The sequence below is a fragment of the Lutra lutra genome, chromosome 18 (genome assembly GCF_902655055.1).
Source record: "Lutra lutra chromosome 18, mLutLut1.2, whole genome shotgun sequence".
Taxonomy (NCBI): domain Eukaryota; kingdom Metazoa; phylum Chordata; class Mammalia; order Carnivora; family Mustelidae; genus Lutra; species Lutra lutra.
In genome coordinates, this window is record NC_062295.1 from 26,312,268 (window position 1) to 26,325,954 (window position 13,687).

Consider the following 13,687-nt stretch of genomic DNA (forward strand, 5'->3'; position numbering starts at 1 on the left):
GATATTTGGATGAAAATCAGGGTTGGGACAGTCACAGAGAAAGGGAAATGAGCACTGAAATCAATTTAATACAGTGAAGTGTCAGTAGCTGTTATAAATTTTGTTGTAAAATTAAATGCAGAAGCCAAATACTATTCTAGGAAAAATGCACATGGTAGGAAACGTGTCATAATAAATCTTCAATTAAACTTACCAAGACTATAACGTGTTGGATAAGAGGTTGGAAATAAAGGTACTATAAACTTTCTTGTCATTTGCAAGGAAAGATGAGAAAATGCAATTTAAGTGTTTTGAATTTAATAATATAAGAAATTATGGCTTAAGTAATGCACTTGATAAATGGAAAGATATCTGCCAGTATAATCCAAACTAGGACAGCTGTAGGTTTGGGGTTTTATTTTTTATTTTTTGCAAAAGACAAAAGGCAAGGAAACCATAGAGAAAGATAAGTCCAGAAAGCAGAGGATGAAATTTAAAAAGTACAGCCAAACATGTTTATGGCATATAAAAATATAATTAGCCTACACCGTTGGAAGGCAAAGAATCTCCAGCTAGATTTTTTTTTAAATCCAACTTTACTCTCTTTATAAGAGACAAGAGACACTCTCTTTATAAGACACATGCCTTTTTAAAGAGACAAGTATTTGGAGCACCTGGGTGGCTCCATTGGTGAAGCGTCCAACTCTTGGTTCCAGCTCAGGTCATGGTCTCAGGGTCCTGGGATCAAGCCCCCCACAGGGCTCCATGCTGGGCGTGGCGCCTGCCTAAGGGTCTCTCCTGCCCTCTCCCTCTGCCCCTCCCCCTCCTTCTCTAAAAATATTCAACAATAAAATAAAGAGACATGTATTTAATACAACACAATAAATTTAAGAACCAAAAGGGAGATAAAAATTTAGCAGAAAATCCACTCAAAAAGAAAAGCATAGCCATCTTGATGTAAAAACAGATTTATTTTCAAAGAGAAGGCACTTAAATTTTTTTAAAAATTACTTTGGATTCTATATATGCCTGATAAATTTAGTATTATTTGACAGCACAGGTGATCTGGAAAATAATTTGATATATATTAAAACTTTAGGCTCCTAGGTTTTTTTGTTTGTCTTTGAATTTTTATTTATTTTGAATTCCAGCATAATTAACACATGGTGTTATATATAGTTCCAGGTGTACAGTATCGTGATTCAGAAATTCTGTATATAACTTGGTGCTCATCATGATTGTACCCTTTACTCCCCTTCACCCAGTTTGCCCCCCCCCCGGTAACCACTCTACTGAAGAGACTGGGTTTTTTGCTGGTCTCTTTTTGGCGCTTGAATATTTTTTTTAATGACCGTGTATATTGATAAAAGGTATACTACAGCCCTATACCCAGTTCCCGTGAGCGGGTTTCCCCCCACTCTACCAAGCGGTTCTCCAGCATCAGCTGGGTGTCCTACAGTTCAGCGCGATTCTGACCTGATCTACCTGGAGATGATACCATTCCAGAGGTTGAGGGCCCGACCCCCAAGGCTGCAGCTGGCAACTGCAATCCAGACCGTTACCCACACTGACCGGCTGCCTGTGAGTCAGAGGTTCCCGGGACGCCCTCCTCTGGGTTCCATTAATTCGCTAGAGTGGCTCACACGACTCAAGAAACCAGTTTAATCACTAGATTACTGGTTTACTGCAGAGGCTACTAATGGACACAAATGAATGGCCAGATGAAGAGACACATAGGATGAGATGGCAAAGGAGCTTCCATCCTCTTGGAGTCTGGGCACATGGAAGTGTCCTAGCTCGCTAACCTAGAAGCTCGCTAAATCATAGGTACAGCTGATGACAATACTGGCCATTCCTGATGGAGTCACCCTCCAGCCCCTCTCTCCTCCCTGGAAATCAGGGGGTAGGACTGAAAGTTCCAACCCTCTGTCCTTGATTGGGTCCCCTGGCGACCCGCTCTCCATCTGGCAGGGACTTCCAAAGGTCACGTCCATAGCATAAACTCTATAAGGGTTGAGAGGGGCGTGTGAATAACAAGACACCCATTTGTGGCCCAGAAGTGATTGCAGGAACTGAGAACAAGAGACCAAATATGTAACAAAGACGCTCCCATTGCCCTTATCCATTCCAGGAGTCTGGGGGGCTGTGAGCCAGGAACTGGGAACGATAAATGGAAGACCAGAATGTGCATTTACTATAAATCACAGTTCAACTTACACCCATTCTCCAATGGAGGCTGCAACCTGTTTATCTTGATGTCCTCCCAGTGCCTCTCCTGGGCTTTTCAGACTCCATACCCTCTTTCTTTCTGATGACTTTGATCATCGCCTGATGACTTTGCTTATCATTTGTATGCAGAGGACTTCCAGAGCCATATCGTTGGCCCGTATCCAGACCTCCCCCGGGCTGTTCTGTTGGGCTGTCCCTCAGGAGGCTCCTGATGTGCACACAACCAGAATTCATCCAGTCACCTTTCTCTCTGGCCTGTCCTCTCTCTGTTCCCAGCCAGCTGATGCCACGCGGGTGTCATCCTGATTGGCTCATTCTCCTTCACGGTCCGCACCCAACGGCTCATTAAGTCTTGCCGATCGCACTCTTACGTGGCTCCCTTACGTGGTTCTTCAGTCTCTGGCACCATAGCCCACTGGTCAAAAATGATTGAAGAAGACAATTTAGGTGACGAACACAAACTTTCGCACTTCATGAAGCAGGCAGTTTGCATTCAGAGAATGCAAAATGGGGCAGAAGACAGGAAGCTTTGGTAGGATAATGCATAAGGAACAAGGAAGAGAAAAACTGAAACTATCTGTCGGGCTGGGGACACACACAGTCAGCCCTGCTTGGGGTGAGAAGGCCCAGCATTGGTCTCAGCACTTCTCAAGAGGAACATTTACAAGGATGCAACATTTATTTAAGTTCTGGTTTGCTAACATGGGACCTCAGTGGCTTCCTCTTGGACCTAGAACGTTAGGTCAACACCACCATGGTTCCTAAACCGGTTGCTTCAATACCCTCGTCTCGGGTCATCTTGCCCCTTATACACCAAGGATACTTTTTCTCAAGTTCAAACTCAAGCCATTTCTCCAGTGAAAATCTTTTGGGGGCACCCCATGCTACCTAAAAGATAAGACCAAGCTCCATCCCTCCATCCACTAAACCTAGAATTACCATCTGACCCAGCATTCAGAGCGTTCGAAGCAGTGTTATTCACAGTAGCCACAAGGCGGAGGCCACAGGGATGAACCCAAGTGAAATCAGGCAGTCACAAGAGTACAGACACTGGGTCATGCCACATATGAGGTGTCAGACTGATGACAGACTGTACAGGAAGTAGACCTTCTACAGGAAGAGGCTGCCAGGGGCTGGGCAAGCAGAGAGGGACCGGGGGAGTTAGTGTTGTGTGTCCGTGGAGTTTCAGTTTAGGAAGAACAGATAGTTCTGGAGATGGATGGTGGTGCCGGTTACATGAAGCGTGGATGTACTTGGTGTCACCGAACTGAATGCTTGTACGGACTGATACCCTCCCCGTGGGTCCCCTCACCACCCCCCTTCCATTGCTCCCAGTCCTCCGAAGAATTCGACGTAGAACCGTTCATGGGACGTGTCAGCTTTCACACCCTGGGCCTGGGGTAGTCTCGAGTTGTGGCCGCTGCATCCTTCTCCCCTCCCTCCCTAGCCCCTCCCACTGCACTCACCTGACAGACTCTTCTCCTCTCCGTCTCGGCGGGCGCCTCCCGCAGGAAGCCCCCAGCACCTGCTGCCTTCACAGGGGGTTTCCAAGCCACCCCGTGTGTCCCCTGTCGTGGCTCGTCACACACTGGATTAAAACCACTCCTTGGCTTGTCTTTGGAGAGCGAGATGCATGTCCTGCGCACCTTTGCATCTCCGTCAGGGTCTGGCGTGGGGTCCGCCTCAATGACTGTTGATTGAGTTCAGAAATCAACCTTTCGCACTACGGAACTGCCTCATTTGAGAGCGACAGGATTCTCCATAGACTTCGATGTGTTACCCGTGGTCTCTGGCAAACCAAGCAGCAAGTGATGTTAGAGGAGGGAAGAGAGTATAAATGCGAGGCTACCTGATACGATTAGTGAGGGTGGAGATGTTCGTGCAGTTGACCCTGCAGAGATACCATAAATGGAAAACTTCTGTTCCCGGGAACGAGCAGTCGTACACGCTGTGCTCTTTAACCATGATCCAGCACCGGCAGAATAAAATGGAAACCCAAACCCAGAGGATACAAGCGGGATCATCGATACAAAATGGGGTATCGGAAGTACGGAGAGAAATTTAAAACTGGGATGCAAACGTGCATGGTTACGTGCTAATCTTCTGGCTGGTTTTCTGAAGGAAAATGCGTAATTCCAAAACAGACCCGAGGAAAATTAAGAAGCTACCGGAGGGATGATGGAAGGAATACTTGTTGGCATTTAGTCGCGGTGTTTGACAGTGCGATGTCTTTCAAACTGGCAAGAGAGATCTGTTCCGACAACATTGAAAACTTGGAATCCTACTTGATTAATTTTGTTTAAATGTTAGTATCCTGTTATTAAACGATGACCCAGATGGCTGAATCGAAGGAAAATAGAGATTTCTAGGCTCTGTGTCTTGTCTTCACTTTGCCAGACTCTGGCTGATTCTTTTCACCTAATTTCTGATTTTCAGCAAATTCTCAGCTGGTTAGGTCCCTTCAGCTGGTCTTCCAGGAAATACTTACTCATATTCCCAGAGTCTCCTTGATTTTGTCCCTCTTTGTCTCTGACTGGGGCACGCTGGGCGGGAGCGCGTCCAAATTGTCTCGTCCGGGACATCCATCACCCTCACCTGGCCCTTTCCCAGGCTTCTTACAGTGCCCGGGCTTCAAACCACACGCCCCCCCATCAAATCTGAGGGACAGTAAGACAAAAAAGACGGTAGGTCGACCCTACGTGTGTCTCATAATTCACTCTACGGCCAGTAAACTGTGATGCAGAAGACAAATCCACTTCACACACCTACTTCACTGGTTCTTTCTTCTGTAAATGGCTTTGAACTGGAGTCACTTAGATTCCCAGCAAATTACAGTGACCTCGTTTCATTTGTTAGAATAAGGGCATTTTTAAAGCAAGGTAAGGATTGCTCACAAAGAAAGCAGGGAGAGAAAAATGTCCAGAACTTCCTCTCACTGCGATCCCGACTAACTTAAAATATTATTCTGCGTTCACTCTTGGCTGAGTTACGCTGCAGAAATCCCAAAGTCTTCATGGCCAGCGTGAGGGCTTCTCTTAAATCACATGTCCTTTGTGAGTTGGCCCCATGTTGTATTTTTTCCAGGAGCCAGAGTGAAGGAGCAGCCCGTACTTGGTGTGAGTGGTTTTGTGACAGAAGGAAAAAAAAAAATGGCAGAACACAAGATGGCTCTGAGACTTGGCTCCAGACATCCATCATTTTCATCTGTGACTTTCACCAGCATTTAACCGGCCAAAGCCTCCCATCAGTAGGCCTGGAAATACAGAACCCTCGCATATTGGGGAAAGAAAGGATTGGAAATAATGAAACCTATTACAGCCCACACTTCTACTCAGAAATACTCATTTCCCTCTCTTCAGCCACAAATATACTCCTCCCTCCCCAAGGGAAACACCCAAGAACCCCATCCAATTACAGCATGTAAGACCCGAGCCTCAAGACCTAGAATCTCCTGACCTACGCTAAATCTGGGTGTGGCTCCTCCTGATCTGGAGACTTTGTAAATGAATAAATGAATGAATGAATGAATGCATAATCCACCACTGCCACACTCGACATATAAGGGCAGAACAGACTCAGGCTAACCACCCCCAACCAATCCCTTCTAGAAGGAAAGAGAAATAAAAGATGGCAGACACACAGCATTCAAAATTTTAGAAAAAATTCTACACTCCTACTGAACAGACCTTGGGGTGAGCACCGTTCCTTGGTTGGACCCTAGTTCTGCTCCCTGGAAGCCGCTCTTGTGTTCACTATATGATTTCAAGCCCCGTTCCCGGCGTCAGCACCCAGGACATCCATCCTTCGCGCCGCTCTGCTAGTGCGAGGGCAGTGGATGCCAGGGCTTGCCTGGATCCTCGAGAGCTTGTTCTCCTAAGTGCTCGTTCCCATAAAAGGTTGGGAGCCCAAAGATCACCTTGGGTTTTGAGCAGTCATAGAGTCTTCTAACCCTAGCTGTTGGCTCCTGCCCAGGATCGCGGTTTCAAAAACTTAGTCATTTTTTAAAATCTCTTTGCTTTCAGTTGTCTTCTGCTGATAGCCACATCCACAATTATTTTCTCTAATATTCTAATAATTTTCTCTAATATTCTCTAACATCCACAATTATTCTCTCTAAGCTTAATAACCGGCTTCTTCGGAGAGTCACTTCACACATGCAGGGGTTTTAATAAGGAACACTTACGTTTATTTTGTTATTTATAGCATATCTCAGTTTTATCTCTTCTTAGTTGAAAGTGAGAAACAATTGCTTCTTTCTGTTCTGTAAGACCAGGAATTTCTGGGTTTCTCTATTCCTGGCTTGCAGACCAACCAATTCTTTCCTGAATTCATCTCTTTTTTTTTCCCCTAGTTATTTTCTAAAAGAAAATGAGATACAATGCACATATGACATTATGTTAGCTTCCTGTGTGTGATTTAATATTTATATATATTGCAAAAAGATCATCACAATAAATTAAATTAACATCCATCCCCACACATTCTTGTAACGAGAACTTTTATGACCTATACTTCTGGTTTCAAATATGCAATACCGTGTTCTTAACTGTAGTTACCATGCTGTACACTAGATCCCCAGAACTCACTTATTTTATAGCTGGGCGTGTGTACCTCCGGGTCCCCTTCACCCATGTCACCCACCGTCCACCCCCAAACCTGGAGCCCAGCAGTCTGTTCTCTGTATCTGTGAGTTCAGGGGTTTTGGGTGGGTTGGTTGGTTTCAGATTCCATAGATAAGTGAAATCATATAATCCTCGTCTTTCTCTGTACAATTTCTTTCGCGCTGAGCTCACTTTGTCTTGAGGCACCCGTCAGAGGAAACCAGTTGCAACTGTTGCTGTTCCCCAAACTTCTTACCTAAAGCCACAAACTGCCTTCACACACATCTGTCCTTCCAGCCCTCGCAGGCGATGGCTTACTGAATGCTGAGTTTCTGCATGACGTACACGGGTCTTTATCTTTCCAGCCTCCAGTAACGTTTTTCTCATTTCCCCCCACTTGGCGCTGGAACAGGATATTTTAGAAAGTTCGTGGGGTAGCCTCCCACTTCCGTGCATTAGTTTTTGTATTGTTGGCTTCATAGCAAACAAGCCCTGAGTCTTTGTGGCGGACCGTGACGGAGGCTCTCCTTCCCCCCTCGCCCTTCCTGCGTGGGGTGTCTGCAGGTCTCTTGCCCTTGCCCCTTGTTCCGGGGCCTAGGTGGAAGGACCAGCCCCCACGTGGGACATGCTGTCCTCACAGCAGAGGGCAGGCAATATCTGGTCGAACCACATAATGGCTCTTAAAGCTTTTCCCTGGATGTGGCATCTGTGACCTCTTCTCACATTCCATCGGCCAAGAAAGCGATAGGACCAAACCTGATAGAAATGGAGGGAGAGAGTATAATCCTCTCCTCAGGACAGGGGAAGCTACACTGGCCCTTCGCTTCTCTTCCTCATAAACATGGCTTTGAACTAGCATTTTATCTTGTTAGAACAAAGTATGTACTTTTTCTTGAGATTCATCTATTTATTTGGGGGAGGGGCAGAGGGAGAGAGAGAAGCTGACCGTGTACCAAAAGGGGGGCTGGATCCCATGACCCTGAGATCATGACCTGAGCGGAAACCCAGAGCCAGACACGTACGCGACTGAGCCGCCCAGGTGGCCCGGACAAGATACGTATATGTAAAGCAGGACGGGAATGGCTGTCTTCTTGGGAGTTTGTCGTTAGAGACCTGGGCATTGTCTGACGTGTGACACAACCCCAGAGCATGTGAGGTGCGCTGGGTGTGTGGGGGGGACAGCAGATGCTGTGCGAGAGGGAGGCCAAAGGAGCCAGTGGCATCTTCTCCAGGACTCCCCGCTGCGGCGGGTGCCGCACCTGCTGCGTCCCCGCAGGGTCCCCTGCCAAGTTCCCGCGTGTGCTCAGAGCTGCACGTGCCGGAGAAACTGCTCATCGGCTACCCGGCAAGGCTGGGAGAAGCGCGGGGAGAGGAGCTCTGGGGCGTTCAGGCCACGGGCCGTGCCCCGAGCTGGGCTCTCGAGACCGTCTCACCCCTGTCTGTCCCCGCAGTTCGACATGCAGAGGATAACGCTGGAGGAGCTGAAGCTCATCCTCTACCACGCCTTCCGGGACCACCTGACCATGAAGGACATCGAGAACATCATCACCAACGAGGAGGAGAGCCTGCAGGAGACGTCGGAGAGCTGCCAGACGGAGTTCGAGGGAGGTAGGTGCCCGCGCGTCGGCTTCCTCCCCGGGCCGGGCTCGGCGGCCGCCGCCGCGTCGTCCGCAGACGGAACGTGCTCGCCGTCGGGCTGCCGTGCCTCGGTCGGGAACCCAGGACCGAGGCTACGGGGTTCTTGCTGCGCAGACGCCGCAGGTCATTTACTTTCTGGTTTTTTTTCCCCAAACCCTGCATTTTTGCGGGACCTCTAGTGACCCTGTCACCAGCGACTGTGTCATCCCTCCCGGGGTCCTCTGAGGTCTGGGATTGAATGTTCAGCTTTGTGGTCGCTCCGCGGTCGTCTGCTGGACGACCGCCACGCCTGCCAGGCTGGCGGCGACTTGGATGGAGTCCGGTGGCTCACTGGGCGACCCTGGCTGCCAGGGCTGCCTTCTCTGAGGGCCCGTCCTTGTCTAGAAGCATCCGGACAATTACCCCCACTTCTCAGGACCCTGAGGAACGGCTGACCTCTGCTCTGCTGCCCGAAGGCGCAGCTCAGGAAGATCTTGTCCGTGAAATGACTCCGTGAACTTAACCACGGAGTTTTCGAAGAAATAAGGTTGTCCTGGGGCCAAAATAGAGACCCATGAGAGGCCATTGTGAGGGGCTCAGGAAAGAAAACTTAAGAAAAAACCCACTTACCCGATCCCCTAATTAGTAGAAAGTTCCAGGGAAGCTTAAGAATCCAATCCCTCTTTCCAACTTTGAAAACCAGAACTGCCGCAACAATGCTGACACATCGAAAAAGAATTTTTTTGCATTGTATTAAAACATGGTATCCGGCGACCGGCCATTTTCCACGTGTGGGTGCTGAGTTTCCTTAAAGAGGTCAAACTGTTATTTTCTGTTCTTTTTTCTGAACGCTTAAAAAACTCAGTGTACACAGTGGGTGAGTGGTCACATGGCCACCAGAACAGCACTGGGCTGTCCGGTCTTGGAGCTGCCGCGGTCCAGCGGCTGAGCACTGTGGCAGGGAGTCTGCTCGGGGCGGGGTTGGTCCAGGTGGCCACAGTGGCTCATTCAGCCCTGCACACCCCCAGGTCCTGTCTGGGCGGCTTCGTGTGCGGGATTAAAGGCTGTGACAAGAGGAAACAGGAGGATGGGATAAAATTAACTCAAGCCTGGGAAACAGGGCATGGCGGGTGGGAAGGGGCATCAACCTGAGGACAACGCCCCTTCTGAAGACATTCAAATTTAAGTTTTTCAAAACTGCTGTGAATAGCAAAGGTGGTGGTACAGAGGCTGCCTTGGTCTTGGCGTGCACGACCCCTGGGCTGTAGCATCAGTGGCCGTATCTGGAGTGGGAGCCATGGGAGAGCTGGACGGTCATGGTCAAGGCCATTTGCTGCAGGATTTGGGGGCGGTGATGACTGGGAGCGTGAGTAGGGGGAAGGAGGCAGAGATGGGAGGAAAGTTGGGCTAAGTTTTCACTGGCCTCCCCTGGTCCCATCTAGTTTTTCCCGGTTCAAATAATGGAGGCGCCAGGGGCTCCAGCGAACACTCCTGAGGTGGTGGGAAGCGTATTTCTGGGCATTTCGTTTTCCATAAGCGCCTTCATTTGTGGATCACTGTTTTGTTCAGAGAAATGCCACAAGTCTTAGTAATTTGGGAAAGGTCAGGCTGTGCACGGGGAAGTCACCTGAACTGTAAGCAGTGTCTTTTTATTGTCCAAGCGCTCACACGTTAGTAAAGGAAGCGACTGAGAGGGGGTTTTCCGAGTCGAGGTCTCACCGCGTCTGCTTTAACTGACGCGGACGTAGAGCGCTGACAACAGCCACCATTTCGGAAACCGCGGGGGCCGGGGGCGGGGGGTGGTAACTGATAAGTTCCAGTCGCTGCACTAAATGCTTTAAACTTTGTGGTCTTATTTAGTAAAAGAAACATTGTTTTATAACATTGCTTTTTGGAATGACCCGTGCAACCTTGGTTACATAATCCACTTTGCTTGTGTTCACATCAGACAGTTGTTTTCTCTGTGTGTTTTGTATTTTAAATATTACTGTGTTTGGCCCCAAATGCAAGCTCATTGCTGTGTGGTCAGGTTTTTTCCAGTCTTGGGTAGGATCAGAGTCACTGGTGGATTTATTTAATGCCCACAGCCCGCTCCTTGTTCAAGAAGGGGCTTCCTTGATTGTACTTATGGGCAGAGTTGTCCAGGAAGAGATGCCACATAGGCACTGAGGTTCCCCCGCACAGTGCGCTAGGACTAGAAGAGTCCATTTGAGGCCCCATGGCGGGCCTTGACCTCCTCCCTTCCCAGCCAGGGAGCGCTTCTCTCCTGCTCTTGTTAAAACTTTGCTGCAGCAAGTGTGTACCCATGCGAGTCAGCCGGACGGCCGCTGGCAGATCCGTGGGGACTGGGAGTCTGGCCCTCCTTTGTGTTAGAGGAAGGAATCCTTCAGGAAGAAAAACCTAAAAGTGTAGGTCTTTGCCTTAAAAAGATGAAAGAGCACATCCGTCTCTGAGCAAGGAAGGAGGTGGTCAGTGAAACTGATGTTGTGTTGGGGGCGCCTGGGTGTCTCAGTGGGTTAAGCCTCTGCCTTCAGGTCAGGTCATGGTCTCAGAGTCCTGGGATCGAGCCCCGCGTCGGGCTCTCTGCTCAGCGGGGAGCCTGCTTCCCCCCCTCTCTCTGCCTGCTTATGATCTCTGTCAAATAAATAAACAAAATCTTTAAAAAAAAAAAAAAAAAAAAAGGCAGGGCACCTGGGTGGCTCAGTGGATTAAGCTGCTGCCTTCGGCTCAGGTCATGATCTTGGGGTCCTGGGATCGAGCCCCGCATCTGCCTCAGCATCCCTGCTGAACAGAGAGCCTGCTTCCCCCTCTCTCTCTGCCTGACTCTCTGCCTACTTCTGATCTCTCTCTCTGTCAAATAAATAAAAAATAAAAAAAAAAAAAACCGCAGATGCTGTGTGGCACAGGGGAATTTAAAGAAGGTCACATCAAAGAGCTCGGAGCACAGCAAGGTTAGGGTCAAGACCCCAAGATTTGCACAATCCGTGTGACAGAGCCAGTGAGACAAGGGCAGGAGACCTTCCACGTGCCAGCAGCATCATTTTACATCACGAATGCTTTCGCTTTTATAGATCCCGGGTCTGAGACTCGTACAGAGGTTCCGTTTCTGTCCACTGAGTCAGGACGCAAATTTCCTTCCCTATGAATGGAAACGTAAAGGAGAAATGGGCCAGGAGCCCAGGGGGTTACGGCCCCATGATGGGAGAGGTTTCTGTGTTTCTTCTTCTCCTTTTCGTTTTCTTTTTGGCTTGATGTTGTTGTCTTCACTTGTTTGAGTTTTAGGCCAATGCAGACCACAGATAAATGAATGAACAGGCACGCGCGCGTGCGCGCGCACACACACACACACACACACACACCCCAGCTCCTCACACGTTCTGGTCTGCCTTGTCTTTATGGAAGACGGAGCTCCGTGATCATCAGCAAGAAGGAATCTTTCCATCTTCTTCCGGGAAAGGACAGGAGACAATAGGATGAGACTCCAGGCTCCACAGAAGGAAGCTTTCCAGGTTCTCCCAGAGACTCTGAGATGGGGGTTCATGCCGCGTGTGGAAGGCACCTACAGAAAACCTCATTAAGGCAGGGAAGAGACCAGAAGAATCCAATTTGAGGGCTCCAAGGGGCACTTTTCCTCTCTTCACACACCTGGCTTCTGGATGAGACGTTACCCGGTTTGGGTCAGGAAGCTGACTGGCTGTTATCCACTGTGTTCGGTGCTCTGGGAGCACCCACAAGGTCACGGAAGCACCCGGGAGTCAGGGCCTCTCCAGCACGGTCCGTAGCCCGCAGCCAGTACGGCCCCGATCCCGTGAGCATACCTGGCATGACTTTCAGGCACTCCCATTCCCCGCGATCGGTTTGAATTCTCTTTTTCACACAAATTATGCTCAGTGTTCCAGGGTGTCTGTGTTCCCAATTTGTGTTCTAACCATTTGGAAAAATAAAGAGGTCGGCGACCACCAAAGTGCATTAGATACAAGAGTCTGGGACTCCCACAGTGCGCACCCACCTCCCAGGCTACCTAAGAGTTTCAAGCCGTTGTGCTTCCGTTTCGCCCCTTAGGATCGATCACCAGACACTTTGCATTTGGAGAAGCTCAGGGACACTGAGAGGCAAATTCCTGTTTCGTTATTTGGTTCCGGTTGCTGGCGCATGTGAAACTGAGTGGTCTCGTGGTTGAATCCGCTACCTGCTGGTCACCGGATCCGTACGCAGGGTTCCCGTAACAAATGATACCGTATATGAAGTTGGACTTGCCACTTCCTGTATGTTTACTGATTAACTCATAGGATACAGTCCAGGAGGTCAAGGGACAGGAGGACCTGCCCGTCCTGCCGGCCAGGCGCTGGAAATTTGTTAACCTGGGCAGCTGAGCTGAGCGTGTAGTTCTGCAGCCCGACTGGTAGAGATGGGGAAAGTGAGACTCGGCCGAGTGGTGTCCTTTGTCCAAAGTCAAATCACAGGAAAGGACTTGAACCTGGGGCTCTCTGACACAGCCCTGCCCTGGCCTCTTCATGGGTTCCTCTGGGTCCTTCGGCCAGATGTGGGCATTGCAGACTCCTTGCAGAACGGCACGCCATCATTACTCATTCTTCATTTCGTCACCGGAGAAATCACATTATATTTGGAAGTTGGGGAGAAGTGCAGCAAGACTGTGTAAGCCCTTTCAAGACACGTCCCCCAAATGTTGTCCCTAAATGGAATGCCAGCTGTCAGATTTTTCTAGACATTCCGACAACACGCACAGCAGAAGGAAGTAAAGCAAAATCATCAACGGAGGAATAAATAGTTCCTGGGAAAGGCATGGCAGAGCAGCTCTGCGCCGCTCCGTGATGGGATGATGGACAGACACACGAATGTCCAAGGACGTGACACGGGCCAGGCAGACCCCGAGGCATCCCTGTGTGGGTACATGGGTATGTTTCCAGCCCTGTGTAGACCAGATACGTGACCCTGGATAAGTTACTAGTTTTTTAAAGATGTATTAGAGAGAAAAATAGAGAGAGAGGAAGTGAGGGGAGGTGCAGAGGGAGAAAGAGAATCATCACGCAGACGGACTCCCTGCGGAGCCTGATGTGGGGCTTGATCTCACGACCCCGAGATCATGACCTGGGCCCAAACCAAGAGTCAGACGCTCAACCAACAGAGCCAGCCAGGCACCCCGACCCTGGGTAAGTTACTTAGAAACTCTCTGGGCCTTCTTTTCTTCATCCATCCAATGCAAAGTTTGGACAAGGATGGTGACATCCAGATTCAACAAT

General features: G+C 49.2%; 1 protein-coding gene across 3 annotated transcripts in view; it reads left to right on the plus strand.

Moving 5' to 3' along the window:
• The window catches only part of CALN1 (calneuron 1), a 500,110-nt gene that overhangs the window by 477,016 nt on the left and 9,407 nt on the right, over positions 1-13,687 (plus strand). For all 3 annotated transcript variants that reach the window (XM_047714580.1, XM_047714579.1, XM_047714581.1), the window contains one exon: positions 8,261-8,417. In XM_047714580.1, coding sequence (XP_047570536.1) covers positions 8,261-8,417 — 157 coding nt within the window. The remainder of the gene's footprint in view (positions 1-8,260; positions 8,418-13,687) is intronic.